At 46.8% G+C, this 21,479-nt stretch overlaps 1 protein-coding gene across 1 annotated transcript in view; it reads left to right on the top strand.

Moving 5' to 3' along the window:
* The window catches only part of LOC142590338 (CD109 antigen-like), a 105,963-nt gene that overhangs the window by 34,882 nt on the left and 49,602 nt on the right, over window positions 1-21,479 (top strand). The window contains exon 2 of the mRNA XM_075702392.1: window positions 9,747-9,927. Within this exon, the coding sequence (XP_075558507.1) occupies window positions 9,747-9,927 (181 nt within the window). The remainder of the gene's footprint in view (window positions 1-9,746; window positions 9,928-21,479) is intronic.

Raw genomic sequence — 21,479 nt, forward strand, 5'->3', positions numbered from 1 at the left:
ACATGAAGAGAACAACACAACACCAAGCAACAAAAGTAAAAGTAACCACGTGAAAAAACATTCACACAGCCTGTGGCGGCAGTCCGAGATACGCCAATTCATTGCTTGATAACGATAATGAACGTGAGCTTACACATGCATGGCCAAGACCTATGATAGCTTTGGCTTCAATGATTTTTCTTGTAAGCTGATTATGACTACGACTTAGAATGACGCATTCTTCTAAAACAGGTTCGCAACCACACGTTTTGCAGTGCTGCGCAAGAAACCCCCCTCCCCCAGCTGTAATACAATTCTTAGCATTGTAACCATGTTCGCACAGCCTATCATTCAGACATTGTCCAGTTTGATCGACCTAACGTTTCCGCACTTGAGTGGAAAACAATAAACAACGCAATGTGTGCAATTAACGAACTTTTTTTTATGATTCTCATCACAGCAAGGAGGAGCCTCCTTATTCGGATTAGTGAGCTTGCAAATCCTCATAAGCTTGTTAGGGGCAGAAAACACCACACGAATATTCCCTCGCTTGGCGATTTTCTTAAGATTGTGTGAGACGGTGTGGATATACGGGATAATACTTGTCCTACCCGAGTAGTTGTAGGATTATCTTCGTGCGGGTCGTCTTTTCTAAACTCTCTTAGAATCCGTTCAGCTACTGACACTTGTAAGGACACGGGGTAACCAGCCTGCGAAAGCCGTTCGCACTGAGAGGCAAAGCTAGACAACGGTATGGTGGCACGATTTTTGCAAAGCATTATTTAGGCAAAGGTTAGCAATGCCTCTCTTGACCAACTTAGAATGAGCAGAATTAAACGGCAGAAGTGGTTTGTTGGAACGAGGTTCATAGTACCAACACGTGTGAATATCGGAACAAGCTAAGCGCAGATCCAAACACCGGAGCGTGTCATTCTGTGGGAGCTCGTGGGGAACATCAAGAGGGGCAAGGCATTCTTTGACTATCGTTTCTCAGAATACTGTAACGGGCTTTAATTATGGCAATGCATCATTTAATGGTGCTCACTTAAGCGGACGATGTTGCGTTTACTTGCTCAGTTAAGAAAGGTGTCGAAGAAGTAATGTCTATAACGCAGTCCTATTCTTGAACCACTGGCGCTTCTGTTAAATATAACACGTCTCGAGGAGTCTGGATTGGCCAGTGAATACTGACACCCTCGCAGATAGCTGGTATCCGCGCTGGGATACTGGCGCTGTGCGTTGCCTTGGCGTTCCCCATGACCAATCTCGCGACGGAGTAGATCACACAAGTCTGATTGGGTACAAAACTTCGGCATGCAGCTCAGGAATGGGGTAGGAGATAATTATCACTTTTCGAATGAGCCGCAGTGTGCAGTATATTTTTTGTAGCAAACCTGGTTCATGTGCTTCAATTAATTATCACCAATTAGCACCATTAAATGTTCGCCTAAGGGAAATCATTCCATTTGACAGGTGCACGTTGTCGCTCAAAATTGAATTTGCAGACATTTTCCCCACTAATGCAAAAATTGCTGCCCCCAACATATTTGAATGCCCTTTTGCAAGACTATTTAGCCCATTTCCCAATAAATGTAATACCGACTGATGCTCCTTCGTGGGAAGAGAAGGCAGGCATGGGAATCTACTCACCATCCATCGACCGGTCTTTTTCATTTTGCCTACCAGATCACATGCCCAATTTTTCAGGCTGAACTTCTGACAATAGTGCTTGCTTTGCGAAAGGATTCCTTTTCTGTATGCAGCGCGCTTAGCGCGTCTACAAATTCGACAGCTTTGAACACGTTTTATACATTAGCTCCGCCCCAATTTAGTTCATTTAGTATGAGTACCAGGCCACCGTGACATTCATCTTAATGAAATGGCCAGTTCTTTAGCACGAGCTTCTTTAAAAGGTCCGGTGAGGTCCGCGCTGCCGGCAACTGCGCCTATCACTGCAGCCAGATATTGGCAGTTTTCTTTGACCGAAGAGAAAAAAAAAGCCTCTCATTAACAAAATTTAGAGACTTTATGCATCTAAATTATTCTTGCAACCGACAATGGTTTCCTAACAGGCAATTCGAAGTATCATTTAGAAGACTGCGTTGCCGCATTCCACCACTTAATTTTTACTTGGACATGCGTGGCCTGGCGGTATCCCCTTTATGCTACCTCTACAATGAGCCGGAATCCATCGATCAATTTTCTGTTATCGTGTCGGTTTTCTACTCATCTAAAACGATGTTTAGAAATTCCGCTTCTAAATCTAGGGCTACCTTTATGCAGTACTGTTATACTGTCACTTGGAGCAACGGTATTAGGATACTGCCACAAGAACGTTTTCCGAGCCATGTATAATTTCCTCTGTGGCACAAAAAGATTGCCTTATTAATAGTCCGCATTTTCCATTATCGATTTTTTCTTTTTCAATAAATTATAAATTTAGAAAATTCAAAAAGTAAAACCACAAATTCACAGTGATAATATTATTATTATTATTCAAAATTTAACTTGGTCATTTTTACGTCTATCCTTTATGTATTTTATTAAAAATTCGTGTTACTATTTATATCTAGGCAAGGCTGACTACTTTATTATACACTACTTTATTTCATTTATTATTGGTTTACTTCTCACCTTCAATTATTCATTTATTTTCCTTTTTTATCAATTGTTTATTTATCAACTAATTTATTTCATTTTTCAATCATATTACCACCGGGTTCGTGGCTCATCCCCCACAGTGGGTTTGTGCCATTAATTGGGGCATCATCATCATCGGATGTTTCCTCTGTTTACTGTGTGCGGGTTTATTACATAATTTGGCGTAGTTAACGAGTGCAGCCAAAGAATGGGTGATATTTTACGTGGATAAGTGTAACGGACGAGTGATATTCAAGAGCTACTAACCAAGTACAGGATGATTCTCCTGTCCGTGTCATTGTGGAAGCAACAACGGGTGAGCTCGTAAATCTTGCTCTTGATAAGGCATATGTAGAGCAACTTGTCAAACAAGGTTCTGCGACGGTGAACAATGCAGGTGGATTTATTTAGCCAGCGTGTGTGCTCAAACGACGGGTGGGACGTGCTGCATGATCAGACAAGATATCCACAGTTCTTCAGGGTGTAGCAATTGAACAGCAACAATTTTCGCAAGATAACGCCATTGTAGAAACTCTCGTGTCTGCTCAATGCTACAGGAGACACAGCCCAGCTGAGATGTTGCGAGAATCATTTGACGGGTTGTCTGATAATCCTGAAGAATTATTTGTTTTATTGCGACTGCAATCACATGTACACTCCAAGCGCATTTCTGCCGTCGCCGTGAGGTTCCGCATAATGTCCAAGGGCGATAACCATCGCCGTTGGCCGTATACGCTGTATGTGCGAGTGAAAGCGTGCGAGGGGAGCCGACTATCGCTGCTCAATCTCGCCCGCGCGAAAGAGACGAAAGCGGGGAGGAAACGAACCGTCTTCCGTCGCACGCGAGGCACCCAGCGTTGCTAGGCACCGGGGGAGGGGGGCATGTGGCGGCTGATCTTCAGAGCGATCTGCGTTGGGGGCACAGTCTAGGTGCGTCGGTGGCTCGTAGATTTGGGCGTGCTGTGTGTTCGATAGACAGCAAGAATGTCACTTCGCTCACTGCTGCTGCCGCGTTTCCTCGCGCCAGCATTTTGACAGCCAGTTTCTGCGGTGATCGAGTGAGATGTGTTGATGCTTGCTTGCGTGCGCGTGACATCATCCTTTTTAATTTAGTTAGTATGCCTATGTGTGCAAGTTTATAGTGCCGATAAAGCTACTATCCTTACTTCGTATTGAGCCTTTTAACGGCGATCTCGTGGGCGCCGCCATGTTTGATCATATGGTGACGCGTCCATTGCTTGCCTCAGCTGCCTCCATTGCCTCTGCGTTTACAATGGATGATCTATATGACATCGATACGGCTCTGCAAATCTTTGCTTCGGTAGATGTCGTAAACGGTGACTAGGTGGACGACACGCGAAGCTTCGGCTACAACTTCTAAGGACATGTAAACGCTTTGTCCAAATGACGCGGGCAGCGTATACCGTGCTTGTTATAAAAGCGGGGCTAAAAATGTATTCCAAACTATCCTAACTTTACGCTTATGAAGTGAATCAGTATGAGTGTGTTCAGATCCTTCGTTATTTATTTAGCAAATACTTTTAAGCAGCGGCTTGTCATCGTTCCGACTCAGTAAAGTTCCTTGGGCCGTCACTTTCTGATTGTCTATATTCTGCTTGATCGCTCATGGGTGTACTCACTTGCGATAGATTTGTTCTTGCTGGATGCAAGGCTTGTAACGTAGATGTTCCGTACGTTGCAATAGCTTGTAACAAATACGTATTATCGCTAGTCACTCGCTTACTGTGTGTACCGTTACGAAACGTTCAGCTTCGAACATTAGTGTGCTGTCAGTGTAGTCGCCGTCAGCCATGCTTCGGCGTATTTTTTCAAGTGTGCGCCCGTTCAATTATTCTTCATGCGCTGCGATAAAGTGGGCGTAAGCTTGCGTGTGAGTTGGTGTGGATGTGCGTAGATAATGTGCGAGAATCTTACTATATGCCAAGAAGCGGCGCTACTCCCTTTGTCACGGTATACAGCGAGCGGCACTCACTCGAACAGCTAGACTTTCCGGGGTTGAAGTCCTTTCTTTGAAGGTTAGGGCTACGATGGCTGGCGGATGAGTGAACTTTTTTTTTTTAATCCTCGAGGGAAGCCGTGCATCGCGAAGAGCCGGCAACACAAGCAGTCCCTACGTAGCAGCGGTCCGTGAACTTGGGCACACAAATTCATTCCATTCCTTAATATGCCAGTCACAAATTTTGCAGTCAACTACTGTACACGTCTTCACTCCGCCGCTCCATATTTCGCGGCATGAATAAGATATAGTGCGTTAGTGAAAATTCAGTTGCATTTCCGACAGCTGATCGCACAGAAGCAGGGCAGAAGAGGTAATGGCTTCGTATTCGCGCGCTTTCGCTAAGGCAACGTACGGCGTACGCCGAAAGCGCCATCGCGCTTCTCTAGCACGAACTGCTTCGTGAAAAGTGTTGATGGCTGCCCAATAATTTTCCTATCGCAATCGATGCTTCGCCTTTCGGATGAAACTGCGGCTTTTTGGTTTCCGGTTCGCATCGTAATCCTTAAATATTTGACGCTGAGCGCGCACCTACAGAGTGTTTCAGCGAACACTCAAAAATTCGTTAGGATTGCCTGGGCGGACATTCATCATCATCATCATCATCATCATCATCGTCGTCGTCGTCGTCGTCGTCGTCGTCGTCGTCGTCGTCGTCGTCAGCCTGGTTACGCCCGCTGCAGGGCAAAGGCCTCTCCCATACTTCTCCAAGTACCACGGTCATGTACTAATAGTGGCCATGTTGTCCCTGCAAACTCCTTAATGTCATACGCCCACCTAACTTTCTGCCGCCCCCTGCTACGCTTCCCTTCCCTTGGAATTCAGTCCGTAACCCCTTAATGATCATCGGTTATCTTCCCTCCTCATTACATGTCCTGCCCATGCCCTTTTTTTTCTTGATTTCAACTAAGATGTCATTAACCCGCGTTTGTTCCCTCACCCAACCTGCTCTTTTCTTATCCCTTAACGTTACACCCATCATTCTTCTTTCCATAGCTCGTTGTGTCGTCCTCAATTTAAGCAGAACCCTTTTCGTCAGCCTCCAGGTTTCTGCCCCATACGTGAGTACTGGTAAGACACAGCTATTATACACTTTTCTCTTGAGGGATAATGGCAACCTGCTGTTCATGATTTCAGAATGCCAGCCAAACGCACCCCAGCCAATTCTTATTCTTGTGGTTATTTCACTCTCATGATCCGGATCCGTGGTCACTACCTGCCCTAAGTAGATGTATTCCCTTACCACTTCCAGTGCCTCGTTACCTATCGTAAACTGCTGTTCTCTTCCGAGACTGTTAAACATTAGTTTCCTGCAGATTAATTTTCAGACCCACCCTTCTGCTTTGCCTCTCCAGGTCAATGAGCATGCATTGCAATTGGTCTCCTGAATTACTAAGCAAGGCAATATCATCAGTGAATCGCAAGTTGCTAAGGTATTCTCCATCAACTTTTATCCCCAATTCTTTTTTATCCCCAATACCTGTTCTGTAGCTTGATCTGGAATTCCTCTATTTTCCCTCTTACCGCTAACTCATTGATCGGCTTCTTATGTACCAGTTTCTTCCGTTCCCTCCTCAGGTCTAGACTAATTCGAGTTCTTACCATCCTGTGGTCACTGCAGCGCACCTTGCCGAGCACGTCCACATATTGTATGATGCCAGTGTTAGCGCAGAGTATGAAGTTTATTTCATTTCTAGTCTCGCCATTTGGGCTCCTCCACGTCAAATTTCGGCTAACCCGCTTGCGGAAGAAGGTATTCATTAAACGCACATTATTCTGTTCTGCAAATTCTACTAATAACTCTCCCCTGCTATTCCTAGAGCCTATGCGATATTCCCCCACTGACTTGTCTCCAGCCTGCTTCTTGCCTACGTTGGCATTGAAGTCGCCCATCAGTATAGTGTATTTTGTTTTGACTTTACCCATCGCCGATTCCACGTCTTCATAAAAGCTTTCGACTTCCTGGTCATCATGACTGGATGTAGGGGCGTAGACCAGTACTACCTTCAATTTGTACCTCTTATTAAGTTTCACAAGAAGATGTGCCACCCTCTCGTTAATGCTATAGAATTTCTGTATGTTACCAGCTATATACTTATTAATCAGGAATCCGACTCCTAGTTCTCGTGTCTCCGCTAAGCCCCGGTAGCACAGTATGTGCCCACTTTTTAGCACTGTATATGTTTCTTTTGTCCTCCTAACCTAACTGAGCCCTATTATATCCCATTTACTGCCCTCTAATTCCTCCAATAACACTACTAGACTCGCCTCACTAGATAACGTTCTAACGTTAAACGTTGCCAGGTTCAGATTCTAATGGCGGCCTGCACTTGCATGACTTGCAGAAAGAAATTGAAATGAATAATTGACTAATTTAAAAATTCACTAATGAAGTTTTAACTAATTACCTCATGACACACACTGCAATTTACAAATTCTAGCTGGTGAGATTGGAAGGCATATTCACTTGAAAATAATTGTGTGTATGACACTATTTACGATATATACGCCGTCAAACTTGCGGTAAAAATGCACTGTCGTTCCACTTACATTCTTAACGAAACATTGTTTTATGCATGGAAACACAAAAGTAAGTGGAACGCCATTGCATTTCTCTGCAAAGTTCGGGATTTAGTATCTCGAAACTGATGTTGTCCTGAGAATTCGTTCCGAGTGGAACCGCCCTGCGAGCTCCCCGGCTGGAATTTGAAAATTGCAATACGTGCCATAAGGTAAATAATTAAGAACTTAACTAGCGATTTCCACTTAATTGGTCGAATATGGATTGCAGTTTTTTTTAAGTATTGTCCACCTCTTCGAATAAACCAGCCCATGAACTAGAATTGTGCTATCGGCCACAGGCAACTCTAAAAAAAAATTGAGTGTTCGCTGAAGCACCCGGTATATTATCATGAACTTTATGCTGCAGAAATGAATAAATGACGAGTGTTCGGTTATTTATGTCGCAGTATCTCGGTAATGGTACTGACAGTAACGCCCGCCACGAACAGACACCGGTACCAGTACTCAGTAAACTTTCGTCGCCCACGACCCAACGAAAGTATAAAGTATTCGCGATAGCACAACCTTTTGATATTCTTGAAGCTTGCACAATCTGCGCGCTCAACAAGAGAGTGAATAACGGCACCAGATGTACAGCCGAATCTTCTGCACGCCGCAGACCCTGTAGTTAGTATTCAGATTTTAGTAGGAGGAAGAATTGCGGGCCCTTTCGCGCCTGCGCAACTGTCATCGTGACGGCCGTCGTGCAATTGATTTTACCTGGGGACTTAAGCGGCCACCACATGGAACGTACTTCCGGCGTACTTTTCCATTTGGCGTAACCCAGCATCGCCGCGTCCATTTCCTGCCGCACGATAACCACGCTTATCGTATGTATGGTGGGCGAATTTACTCATGAGTCTGCTCACTCAGATTCAGAGCCGCCCTAGAGATTGAGCCTGAGTGAGGCTTAATGACATTTAGGGGTGCGAGTCTGAGCGTGAGTGAGTCAAAGTCAGCCCTATAGTGGGCACGAATTTGGATCTGAGCGAGTCGAGGTGAGTTGAAGTTGGTGCGTGTCTGAATGAGAGTGAGTCGCAATGAATCGAAACATTAGCGAGAGTGAATTCGAGTGAGCCTCATTCACACGTGATTCCAAATGTACTTCTGTACTGCAATGTGGTTCTTTATTTTTGTGGGTAACTATGTGGAGCACACTTCGGCCGGCATGGTTATCGACGTGGTTATCGTGTAGCGTTTAATGGATTCGACATTCCGCATAGTGACCAGATGGCCACATTAAAACGTCATGGGAATTTTTGCAGTTTTGCCCGCGAGAATGCGGCATGGGGCTCCTTCCTGATACAGCTGTATGCTGGTCCCCTCGAGAAAGCTAGTCTCGAGCAATATGAATGCCACGCTTACTGCCACTTCATTTGTTTCATTCTTATCTCTCGGTCTTTTTTGTTTTTCATAGTTAGCGCGCTTGTACGTAGATGCGAGACAAAATCACAATCAAGGCAACCCGCCGCGGTTGCTCAGTGGCTATGGTGTTGGGCTGCTGAGCACGAGGTCGCGGGATCGAATCCCGGCCACGGCGGCCGCATTTCGATGGGGGCGAAATGCGAAAACACCCGTGTGCTTAGATTTAGGTGCACGTTAAAGAACCCCAGGTGGTCAAAATTTCCGGAGTCCTCCACTACGGCGTGCCTCATAATCAGAAAGTGGTTTTGGCACGTAAAACCCCAAATATTATTATTATTATTACAATCAAGGCACTTTAACATACCTCTGTGTCCCGCCTGGCTTTCGCGACGAGCTAGCTATTGAAACAGGTGCACGCTGTCATATTAAGTGTTTCGTCTAGCCGGTGGTAGCTAAAGCCCTTCAGATTTTACTTATGTTTACCGGTGAATTGCGAACCGGGGAATAAATGATTTGACGAAAGTGAAAAAATGGATACCCAAGTGCACCGAAATATTTTGCCATTTTTCTACTTATTCCGTAAGAAGCTGGAATGTGGCAACCTGCCAAGTCTACAGCCTCCGAGGCTTCATCAATAAAGTAGAATAGTGATGCGAAGCTGCATTTCCTACTTGAGGCAAGCACGTGCGGGCGAGAACATTCAGTCTTTGTGCAAGTGTGGCTCTGGTGTTCAACGGGTGCTGGCCGCCGGGAACCGCTGAGATATAATCATGTGTATGAATGTTTGTTTTCATTGTGTAGTTGTTTTTTTTTTATTAGGATGTATAGCTGAGAAAGTTCGTTTCATTTTTTGGTGGGTGCAGGCAGTAGTAGTAATTGGTTATTTATTGGCATATAAAGACAGGGAAGGAAATGAAATTACTGCTTACCGCAGTGTAACTGTCTAGCGTAGTCTGCTGAATGGCAGGCAGTGAAGAAGATGAAGGTACGGGAGTAATAGGACAGGGAGAGATTATGGCGGAGTAGATATAGAAATAGGAGGAACGCCACGCAGACGTTGCACACTTTTTTATTCGTTTCTCAGAGTGGACGCACTGGCGCTTAAGTGGAAGTGTGGTTTGCGCTCTTCTTCGAGATCACTGGTCGGCGCGGATGTGATTGTGTGCGTGGTGTGGTTGCGCAGGCGGTACCTGATGCTGGCGCCCCGGGTGGTTCGTCCCAACCAGGTGTACCGGGTGACGGTGACGCTGCTGTCGGCGAGCGCGGCACACACGGTGCGCGCTTCGCTGCAGCGTGAGGCCGAAGAAGTGGCCTCGGCCAAGGAACTCGTCGCCTCCGGGGAGACCGCCGTGCTGCTCATGAAGGTGAGACCACCGATGAGCACGCGCGGGCATCAATATACCGCTCCACCAATGCGCGCACGTATATGGCATGAGCCAGGTCCGCCTTTATGCGCTCACTATGGCGCAACGTTCCTATGTACTTCTCGATTGCGGAGCACACAGCGTCTTAAGAGGAAGCTTTAGCTCGGGTGCTCCTATATAAATAAATGTAAAAGCAGAATTCATTTTTCTCGGCAAACTCCACCAAATTTGACGAGGTTTGTTGCATTTAAAAGAAAAACTTAAAATCTAGTGACTGTTGGTTTCGGATTTTTTATTTAGGTCGTCAATTTTTAATTAAAAATTATCAAAAATCGAAAATTTTCAAAAAACGAGACTATCAAGTTTACAACTCTGTAACTCAGCAGCAAAAATAGATAATACAATTCCGTGAATTGCATGTAATAGTGCATCTAAAGCGGACAAAATTGATAGGTTACACACGAATGTCAAAAAATCTAGTAAAATGAAAATATGGGTTTTGCATAACCCTTGTAAACAACGTAAAAAATTCACGTAAGATATAAAATGACGTATCGAATTTGTCCGCTTTCAATGATCTGATGGATCTCTTTTACAGCACCCTGATATCTGCTCTTGATGCAGAGTTATTAATTTGTAAACTTCGTGCTTCTATTCTTTTCAAACTTTCGAACTTTTGAAAATCTTTTTAACAAAATTCAGGACCTAAATAGAAATTCCGCGGCCAACAGTCACTAGAATTTCACTTGCCCTCTCAAATGCAACAAATTTCATTAAAATCGGTCCAGGGGTTATCTCAGAAAATCGTTTTTGCGTTTTTACATGTAATTGAATAGGCCGCGTCGGAGTTTGGCCCGGGCTAAAGCTTCCTCTTAAGGCCGGTAGGCTTGACGGCGCGCGAAAGCTTGCGCCTGCGCGCGCCTACGCATGCGTAGATGGTGCGGGACAAATTGTATGCGTCGAAGTGCGGCGCGAGCACGGATATCTTCTGACAAATATCGGCGCTGTGGCTGCGTCACAAAAATACGAAACGATCTCAACTAAGGCGAAAATATGGAGCCATTTGGACGTGCCTCAGCGCCCGTTTTGTTGGTTCAGACTGCCATTCTTCGCGAGGCGCGGCAAGCGGAAGGCGTGCGGGCGTGAGCTTTAGCGCGCCTTCAAGCGTACGTGTAGTTTGGCCTTTACGGGTTTGCCTCCAGTGTGCACTTGACCGACGCCCACATGCGGCGATCTTAAGCAGAGACCACACGTACGCTTGCGGACGCGCGCAAGCTCGCGTCCGCGCGCCTATCTGCCGCGCCTCGAGAGCAATGGCGGTTTACAACCACAAGGACGCGCGATAGCGCGCGCTCCAGTGCTCGCTCACAGACGCTTTGGCAGACGTCGCTTCGTACTTTGTTACTGACAGTGTTTCAGAATGCTTCGATATCCATAAACGTAATTGTTATATTTGTGTAGTTGTTAGATGAGCAGAACAAGGAAAGAAGAAGCACTTTCTTGCATGTTATAAATCTGCTTCACCGAGAGTTCAATGTACGGCGCCGTAGCTGCGTAGCCAGGCGCGCCGACGCGCGGCAGCCCAAGCGCGCGATAACAGAGAGGAGCTGTTTGTTCCCCGAGGTCACGCCGCGTTTCAACGCGGACGAGCCATGCTGCACCGTCTGCGTATGCCCGGGCGCGCGGACGCGAGCTTGCGCGCGTCCGCAAGCGTACGTGTGGTCTCGGCTTTAAAGCGACATGGCGGTTGCCGTGTGATCCGCGAATACAGCTTTCAGTGAACGCGCGTAATTTACGGAGTAAAAAGTGAGCTTCAAAATGCAATGTAATTTTCATCGAGCTCATTCGACGCCTATTCGACCCATAGCACGGCAAATTTAGAGGACATTCGCTCTTGCTTATTCAAGAATGTTTTGTTTAGAAATATACTCACATTCTCTTGCGTTCACGCGTACTCACGCTCTGTGGCACTCACTCGCGTTGATAGCCACGTCCAGTCGAAATCACTGAGTGTGAGGGCACTCGTGGGGCAGTACACGCGCGTTAAAATTCCGGTTACCGCGGCCATAAACGACATTCGTTACTCAAATTATATTTCGCAACAACAACAACAACAACAAAAAAACGACAGGAACGTGAGAGGCCGACGCATCAAGCACAAAAGCACACCAAGCCTTTCACGTCCGTGTATTTTTTTGTTGCACAATATCATTTGAATAATGGATTACCAACTTGCCCGAAATTCTGCTCTTATAAGGACATTCGTTCACGTCCATGCTCACATTGATTCATATTCACTGGCACTCATTCGCACTAACGCCAACTGATCTGAAATGAGTGTGCGCGGGTGGCGTGAGCGATGGTTCCACCACTGAATTCACTATGTCCATTGCAATGCCGACTAGAAACGGAATCTATATTGAATACTTTTCTGCTTTACGTTGCTTCCGAGTGTTTCGAAAATGCGCTCGAAATTTCTTTAAGACAGATGAAATACTTCAGCCGTTTCTTCTGGTTTAGTTTCACCACAGCTGCAGGGCAGGTTAAAATGATTTGAGGCAGTGATTAGACGTGGAAATTATACAAGTTGGACTAATTAAGTGAAAGAGTTAGATGATAGATCCGGATGTGAGCCTTGAAGCCCGTCGTCCGGAGACTTCGTAAACGCTTCAAGGTGCAGTGAACTGTCCAACGAACTTCGTTGCACAGTTCACTGCACGCACACAATAAAAACGGTCGTGAGGCGCAAGCACGTGAGCAACACAACGGTAACACGTGCTCCAGCTCAACAATTCACCTAAAACACAAAGTTACGCGCACGCACGCACGCGAATATAAATGCTGCTGCAGTCGCAGCACTCCAAGTATCCACAAACAACTTTTGATAGCAACAAGCGCTTTGGCTTTTAGAGTTTCAGTCAAACTGCGCTATCCAGTTTGCCTATTAATTAGGAAACTGGCCGTCACGTGGAGCCTCAACCACGAGGCTATACCCACAATGCTGCTACAAAACTCATGGCTCAAATCACACGCAGCTCCGATGATGCTCAAAACACGCCTGTATTCTTCTCGCTTTCTTTGTGGCAGGCATAAATATCGTCCGCGCACGGGAACGACCGTATAGCAGCGGACGCACGCATGCATGCAAAAACAAAGCGCATCGTCGGATGCAGCGTCCTTATACAGGTACGTCGCAAGCGAGTGAGGATCAGTCTCACGTAACACAATGGAACCTGCAACCGATGTCGACCGAGTATCGAGAGTGCGCGCACCCGAGTCGCCCGTCGGTTCTTTCTTGTTTTTCGTTGTTCGGCTTCCACTTTTCTTGCCTCAAGGACAATGTAGCTAGTAGCAGTTTTCTCATGTTCCGAGCCACTGTAGACGTAGCGAAGGCGTGGTTATGGGATCGCCTAGTTTTTTTTGTTGTTGTTGTTGTTGTCAATTGTAACTGTAACAGCGGGCATGTGTTCCCATCCGTCAAGGTGGAGGAGTGCTGCGCACAACGGGGCATTCGCGAACGTACGCCAAATTGCGACGCTCGACCGCTTTATGCCCGTCCTTGCTAGTAATTGGTTCCCTCGAGGTGCTTTGCCACGCGCGGTGACACAGCAGCGAAGCCATGCAAGCAACTCCCTCTGCTTCGATCGAGGGTGCAAATACAATCGTCAGCCTCAAGGAACAACATACCGAGCAACACCCAGGCCTCATCCCGCAGCGCTAGGTGCACGGTAATTAGATAGTTCCTTCATTAGACCGCCAGTGATGCGAGACTTTTCCTCGTCTTTGTCAGAGATGTTCTTCTCCCGCAACAAAGCAGGAAAGCGTGCCACCATGGAAACGAGAATACACGAGTGGGAAACCGGGTTCGATCGTCTGTGGCAGAAAGGAGTGAGCGCGGTGCACAGAGCACGTAGTGGCCTATGGACTCGCGATTGGTAAAACGTGCACAGTAACGGTACATTGCTTTGCATGCGCGCAGTGCGCGTCACCTGCTAGGAAACAAGTAGCTAGGAAACAAGTTTCGAAAGTAGCCGTCAGGCAGTTCATTCTCGCGAAACTGGCTTTCTGTAAGGCGAAATCTTAGTTGGGACCTCTCACATAAAAGCAATCATCCATCATTGCGTACATTTTTCTCGCCCTTATCTTTTCTTCTGTAACGTAAACAATACACAGAAGTTCACACACAGGTAACTAAGTATTATCCAGACCGCTATTTTTTATTCATTACTATGCAGAACAACGCTTCGGAGGTATCGCCACGTACGTCTGTTCTGTCGTCGCCTCTGCTTATTCTTTGTCATTCTTAAGTGTTGGGTATTTAATTGTATTTCTTTGGGGCAATGTCTTCGTAGTTATTCTACGAACTCTAAAAACAATGAAGAGGTGGTATTGCATGACGCAACTGCGTGTACCAAATGGGACAATTTGTTTTATATTTTTCGTGCTTCCCGATGCAGTTCCTTTAGTCTGCTAGCACCCATGAGTGCACCTGCTTGATTGCCAAGTGAGGGGGAAAGAGTACGATATATCTAGAAAATGAACTTAAATACGGGCCAATTTTAGTTACTGCCGTACAAAGCAGTTGGCATCACGCCTTTTGTCCTTAAAGGGCATGACGTGGTGGCAAACTAGGAGCCGCGCCACTTTCGCCTTGTTCACAGGAAATGAGGGCCGGTGCTGTGCATGTGGTTTTCAAATTGTTGTTGCCCTTCGTCTTCGGGCTCGCACGAAACCGCTCCCCTCGCTATCGCCGAGATCGACCGCTGGCCGATATGTTTACTCAGTACTGAATCACAGAAAACGAATACTTGCAAAATACGGTGCACATTTCTAACCGCTACAGACACGAAGAAAAAAAAAAATATGGAAGATGGGTGGAGAGAGTGGCCCTTTCAGTTGCTTTTAGGAAATTGTTTTGCTTTTACACCATCATTACTTATGAGCAGAAGGCGTGAGGCCAGACGCTTTATCCGTTTTTTTTTTCACGTGCCCTGCGCCATTTGAACGCTCAAAATTGTCTTTGTGTATGTTTTCTCACTAAACAGAACTGTATACTGAAAAAGAAAGAAGAATACTCGCATATCCGCTGTTTTATTATAATTAATACAGCGAAGCTGTATATGACTAGGATCCCGGGAGTTCGTAGTCTGCGTAGCCAAAAACTCAACCAATCACAGCGAAAAGCGCGCGCTGCCTGCGTCGCTGGGTTCCTTGCAGCACCAGCAGATGGCAGTCGCCTCCACGCATCCGCGGCAGCGGCGGCGCCGGCCGTGCGAGGGAAGAAAACAAAGCAAAAAAACAAAGCTCGCCTTCGAGCATAGCTTTCGCCGCAAGTGTTTCCCGGTAAATATTACTGGGTGCAGAAGCTGCACCCAGTTTTGCCGGGAAGCGGCAACACAAGAAGCAGGGCGCGACGTCACTACACTTTCATATGCAAAAGAAGAACCCGCCCAACAACTGATTTGTGTTGCGATAGCGCTATGCAAAGGCCCCACATAGTTAGCACTCCCGAAGAGCAGCGCAAATAGGATGAGCGACGAAAGGAATAGCAACGTCAGTACACACAACGGCGTCGTGCTCAGACTCGGCAGGACCCAGTTCAAGGCTACGTCGCATTGATCTATCGGATCAGGTGATACCACAGCTTCGCTGGCCAACCACCTTCACAGCGTGGATAGGAGCCCGTTATTATTATTATTATTATTATTATTATTATTGTCTGCCCTTGGAACACAAGATCTGCTGCGCGCTGTTCACAGTGCACGACGGAACGTCCAAACTAGTAGGAGAAGTTTCGAGGATACGAAAGTAACAAAAAGGCAAAATTTTCCTCGCCGCGTTTAACCATGCTATCGTCCAGTAGCTGCGCAGTACGCCTATAAAGTACCGGATAAATTCAAATATGGTATCTTTTCGCATCCTCCGTGCGCCGAGAACTTGTTAGCAACTTTACTCCACAGATATGGCTTCTGCAAAGAATTCATAGCGCCTATATATTCGGCAAAGAAATGGGACGGCTGTTAGCATACTACCCCATTAAGGAGGCTGTAGGAGCACCTTTAATAGTTGCCAGTGATGAAACCCACAGTGCCGCAAAACAATCTCATTTTAGAAACGGTGCGCAGGACGGCGCCCAATTTGAGGTGTCGAATTCATCGTGCTGCGGCGTTCCGCAGTCAGGCCCGTAGATGTGTTGCCTCCCCGTGGTCAGCTGGAGGCGTTCCTGCAGCTCTCGTTTGTCGGGTTGGCAAGGCAGCAGCACCGCGCACTGTCCCGGTGCTTAACCTTCCCCTTCCCTCCGTCAGCCCCTCCCGAAAGCCCGAGTCCAGTGGCGTTTCGCATATCCGGCAGCGCTGCCTACGCCGTCACGCGCCGGCGACATCTGGCGCTGTCCGGCGTGACGGCGGCCATTGTCCGCTCTCCCCTACGCGCCACCGACACGTCCGCACGCGACTTCACTTTGGTCGGCCCTGCATTATTCGCGTCGTTTTCCAGCGCGTTTCCGCCGGCCAGCGTTGCGTGCCCGCGACGTCGCTGCGCAGACCGCAGGAAGAGGAAAAAAATTAACGAGAGTATTGTGTGAACAAAGGCAAAAGGAGAAGCAGTGTTCCAACAACTGCGCGACCGGCACCGCAGAGTCATCGGGATGCGCTGGCCCGCCCTGGTAGCTGGAGTAACACAGGTCCTTGCAACTTTCGAACTGAGTGTTCGTTGCAGCTTGTGTTTTCGAGAAAGTGTGTAAAAAATCCACCACGCTGCTCATGAAGCCGTCTCTAAAATGTCCGATGAAGACGGCTCGCGCCAATATGCGCTCTTCCTTTTCACATCTGAGGGCACAAAATGCTACGAAATTTATGGATCGGCCTGATAATTTGCATTATTGTCCTGTCTCAAGTACTTCCCCTCATAGTCGATTATTTGCTGACAAGTGCGCGATTTACCGCCATATTACTGACTAGAGGTGCGCGAATACTCCAAACTTTCGAATAAAGAATCGAATAGTGTTCTATTTGATTCGAAGACCAAATCGAATAGACTCTTTCGTTCATTTTTCGAATGTTTTTCGTGTATTTCAGAAAGCCAACTCTGCGCAATAAAGCATAAAATTGCGGCAAAAGTGGGATAAATTTCATCCCCGCGGGTATAAAACATGAGAACTTGCGTAGTGGAACAGACTGCGCCACTTAGGTAGCCATGCTTTACCGGCTATACGCGATCATATATATGCACTCTCCGAAGAGTCATGTACATGCGAACACACAGCTAATTTGTTCATAATACTCAATTTGTGCTTTTAGTACACAAAGCTTCATAACGTACCATGTCATGAACGAAACTTGCTAACGTTATGAATACTAGGACGAGAACATCGTTTTGTCTTAATCGTGAAAACGACTGATTATTATTTGAAAAAACATTAAAAAGATGTTCGGTATTCCACTGAATTGGACTCGCTTCTGGCACTATTCGTTTCATATTCGATGCGGTTTCAAAAATTATTATTCGCACACCCCTTTTACTGACCGTAGAGCCACTGAAAACCTTCAACGAGACCTTAGCCACGTGAAAACGTGGTTCATGCAATGATTGAACGTCCTCAAAAAACATGTTCGATTTCTTTTCATCGCAGACAGGCCTGTGTTCACTCCAACTGTGTCGTATTGGCCTCCTGAATCTCACCCGTTCCTTAAAGGGCCCCTCACCAGGTCTGGCCATTTTGAGCTGATAATCGCAGAGCATACATTGCGTGATAACGATTGTGTCTGCAAAGTATTACATCGCTACGCGCCGCGGAAAGATCTGAAATTTCCAACCGAACGCCGTTTTTCCTGCTCCTCGTGGCGGCCGCGCTCCAAGCCGGACGGTGACGTAATCTTGCCCCTGCGCCTACGTAATCGTGTCCGCAGTGTGACGTCGCTTGTGGTGACACGTGACTTCCAGAATTATTCAAGACATCTGTTATCTGTGCGATCTGTTGCTTGAATTGACGAATTGAAGTTTAGAGAAATAATAAAACACACAAACGGAATGTCTGCGTGTTTTTTGTTTTGCTTCGCACCGAAGCAAGAGAGATGTACTTCCGCTTCGTCTGCTCGTTCCCACGGTCGTGCGGTCACGTGCGCAGGTACCGAAACTATGCCATTTTCTACCTTGTTCCGGCGCCGTGATCATGCGCTGCGATCCGTTTGTTCTGCCTCAGTATTCGTGTAGCACTGAATATACCGCTGGTCATGTGTCCTTGCGCACTGCGCGCAAAATCGTGCGCTGCGCGAAACGATAACAGCTCGCGCCCAACGCCGCCAGCAAAAACGCGCATCGCCGAAAAAAAATTAATAAGCAAGGAGAAAAAAAGAAGTGAAGGCGGGGGCTTGTGGCGAATGCGTCACGCTATCCTCGAGGTCCGGTATGGGAGAACGCAGGGAAGGAATTTCGCTTGCGTAGGCTAGACGGGGCGAGTGGAGAGAGCGTCTTGCTTGGCAGTGGAGCCCGCCTGCTGAAATCATGGGTTCGCGGCACAGAAATATTTCTCTCTCGGCTATTAATGAACAGACATGAAAATTTTTTTGCGGCAGAACGCTCCCTAGAGGAAACGTAGCAACTTCCAGCGTATAACCAAAATTTGCTATGGGGCCTGGGGAGGGGTCCGTTAAAAAAATAATACTAATACATTCTGGGATACGTGGCGAAACGATGTGATTATGAGGCACGTCGTAGGGGGGATTAATTTAGATCTCCTGGGGTTGTTTAGCGCGCATACAAATCTAAGTAGACAAACGTTTTTGCATCTCGCCCCCATCGAAATGCCGCCGCCGTGGTCGGGATCGAACCCGCGACTTCGAGCTCAGCAGCGCAACGCCATAGCCACTAAGCTACTGCGGCGAGTCATTCTTAGCGCGATAGCGAGTCGCAGAAGATCCGGCTTCGGACGTCGTTTATGGCAAAGAGATTTTCAAACCACCCATACCCAGGCCCTCCATGTGACGCAAGGAAGCTACTGAACTAATTGAATTTGTCAAGCTAAAACACGCAGAAAAGTCGTAACGTACGACTTATACACAACCCACAGACATGATAGCGTCGTATTGTAATTTGACTATACGAGAAAACATATTTCTGTTACGCGAAAACTCAAAGAAACCCCTTTTCCAGCGTTTCTGCCATTCAGGGACCGGCAACGGCGTCCGCCCTTCGCGCGCGCGCCCAGGCGTCAGTATCTCGGCGGCCTCGGAGCGGCCCGCCCTGTTCTTATAATACCTCCAGATGCGCTCGCTTTCGCCGCATCGCGGCCCACGCAAGAGGCCACGTTTCTACCGAAAGCCCGCCTTCGTGCATAGCGTTCGCGGCCAGAGTTTCCCGGTAAACATTACGGTTACGTACGCTCCAGTTGCTGGGAAGCGTAAGAAGCAGTCAGGGATCTTTGAATGCTATCGCGTTCCACTGTTAAAAGCGAAGCTGGAGCGTTCTCCATTTTTTTTTTACTTTCTGCAAATACTTGGGCGCTGCTGTGAGGCACAATCTACGTTTTTCATCCCACCGCAAGAAAATCAGTAATGAAGCCACAATCTACAACAAGCCTCGCGACTTAAGTTATTACAGTCTTCTTTCACGTCCGTCGTCCGAAGATAGAGTATGCGTCTGCAGTGTGATATTCTGCCCAGTCTTATTTCTTCGGAAATCCTCGAGAGGGAACAAAATCATGCTGCTCACTTCATCACTTTAGATATTCTTAATACGATTTCGTCCCTCAGATGAAATGAGAAATTAATCTTTCTAACCTAGAAGCACGACATAATATCGTTCCCTCAAGCCGGAAGCAGAGAACTTTTCATTTGTAAGAGTTTTTTTCTTATATTGGCCCGCCACCTTCGCGAATGACATCCTACATCGCCATTGGCTGGCATGGTATCTTACGAATGGTTCTAGCGAAACGTTTTCGTCAATACGAGCCGACGAAGCAGCTTTTATGCCATATTATTGTTCGTACATAAGGACAACTGCTACCCTATAGCTACATCGAACATATTAGCTTTCATGCGTAAAGGATCATCTTATTGTCGTGTTGTCTTGTCATACTGTGGTCGTGTTATTTATATCGTCATTAATTGACCTTTATGTTGGAATGTCGTAACGAATACACAATTAGTTCACATTATCATGCTCTGGCTCTATAGCAATGTATCATGTTTTTACCACACCGTTAGTACGAACTCTTATAAATGTTTTTTTTTTTTAATCCTCATTTCCGTCCCGTCATGTATAGGCAGTCCCGGCCGCGGCGCCGCACTTCGATGGGGGCAGAATGCAAAAACGCCCGTGTGCCGCGCATCGCGTGCACGTGAAAGAGCCCCAGGTGGCCAACATTAATCCGGAGTCCCCCACTACGGCGTGCCTCGTAATTAGATCGTGGTTTTGGCACGTAAAACCCCAGAATTTAATATAGGCAGTTGAACATTCTGGAGGAGCCGCCGATAAACGCTGCCATTTACCATCTCATATGTGCGCGCCCCTCAGTTTTCGCGCGGTATTTTGGAAATTGATTCACCTGCATTTAAAGCGTTTTGTGGGCTACTAATTTACAGAGTGATGCGCATTACGTTACTCCCAAAGTAATCGAATTATCTTGTTACGCCTTCTTAAGGTCAACATTTGTCTAACCACTGTGAACACGGTGTACACTCGTTCTGTATGTTTTCAGCTTCAGTTGAAAATATTAGCAGCGTGATGAACTTCACGATGACCGAATTGAAATGCCGATTTTGACAGTGGAAGCAAGTCTCACTTGACGGAAACTATTAGCACAGAGCTGTTTCCTCAATTTTGAGCATGCGTTGTCTGTGCAACGTTTGTTTTTTGTTTGTTTCTTATGCGCAGCCCCCTTAACAGCACATTCTTTGAACAATTTCCATGTTTACATCGCTTTTATTTTTTGTTATTGATTTGTGAATGCGTTTAGTGGTTGATGAAGGTTAAATACTTTCGGGGAAGAACAAAGAAATACAGGAACAGACAGCGAGAGACGTCGTTCTAGGCGAGTTCGACGTTATGATCAGTGATCAAAGGAGGTGAGATTCATGCCTGCATTACATGGGTCATCGAGCGTTTCTCTCCATGCGTGGGTTCCCCATCCTTGTTAGACTCACGATGAGCGAACAAACAAGGGCTAAATATAAAGAACCGTGAAAACACTGGTTCGTCAGCACCTCCCATGCGGCTATAGGCTGTCTGGTCTATACAACTTCTCAATGAGTTGGTCTGTGTGTGCGTGTGCCGCATTTTCTTGTGTTTATCCGGAAGAAATAGTCGGCTCTGGCTTTTACCGGCACTTCTCAGCTCGGCGCCATCCATAGTCCTATGCGTAAAGCTCACTGTGTAGCCCAATGTTCTCTTCGCTGCACACCAGGATGCACCGAGAAGACGCGAATTTCGGTGGTCCCAGCGGACACGGACCTAAGCGTTACTGCTACTGTATCGACATTTGCGCTATTTCGACTCGTCGCTCAGGCGAAAACGCCGGCCCTGCATCCCGAGTGGGAGCTGTCTCTCACACAAAT

This window comes from Dermacentor variabilis, chromosome 1 (assembly GCF_050947875.1).
Source record: "Dermacentor variabilis isolate Ectoservices chromosome 1, ASM5094787v1, whole genome shotgun sequence".
NCBI lineage: Eukaryota > Metazoa > Arthropoda > Arachnida > Ixodida > Ixodidae > Dermacentor > Dermacentor variabilis.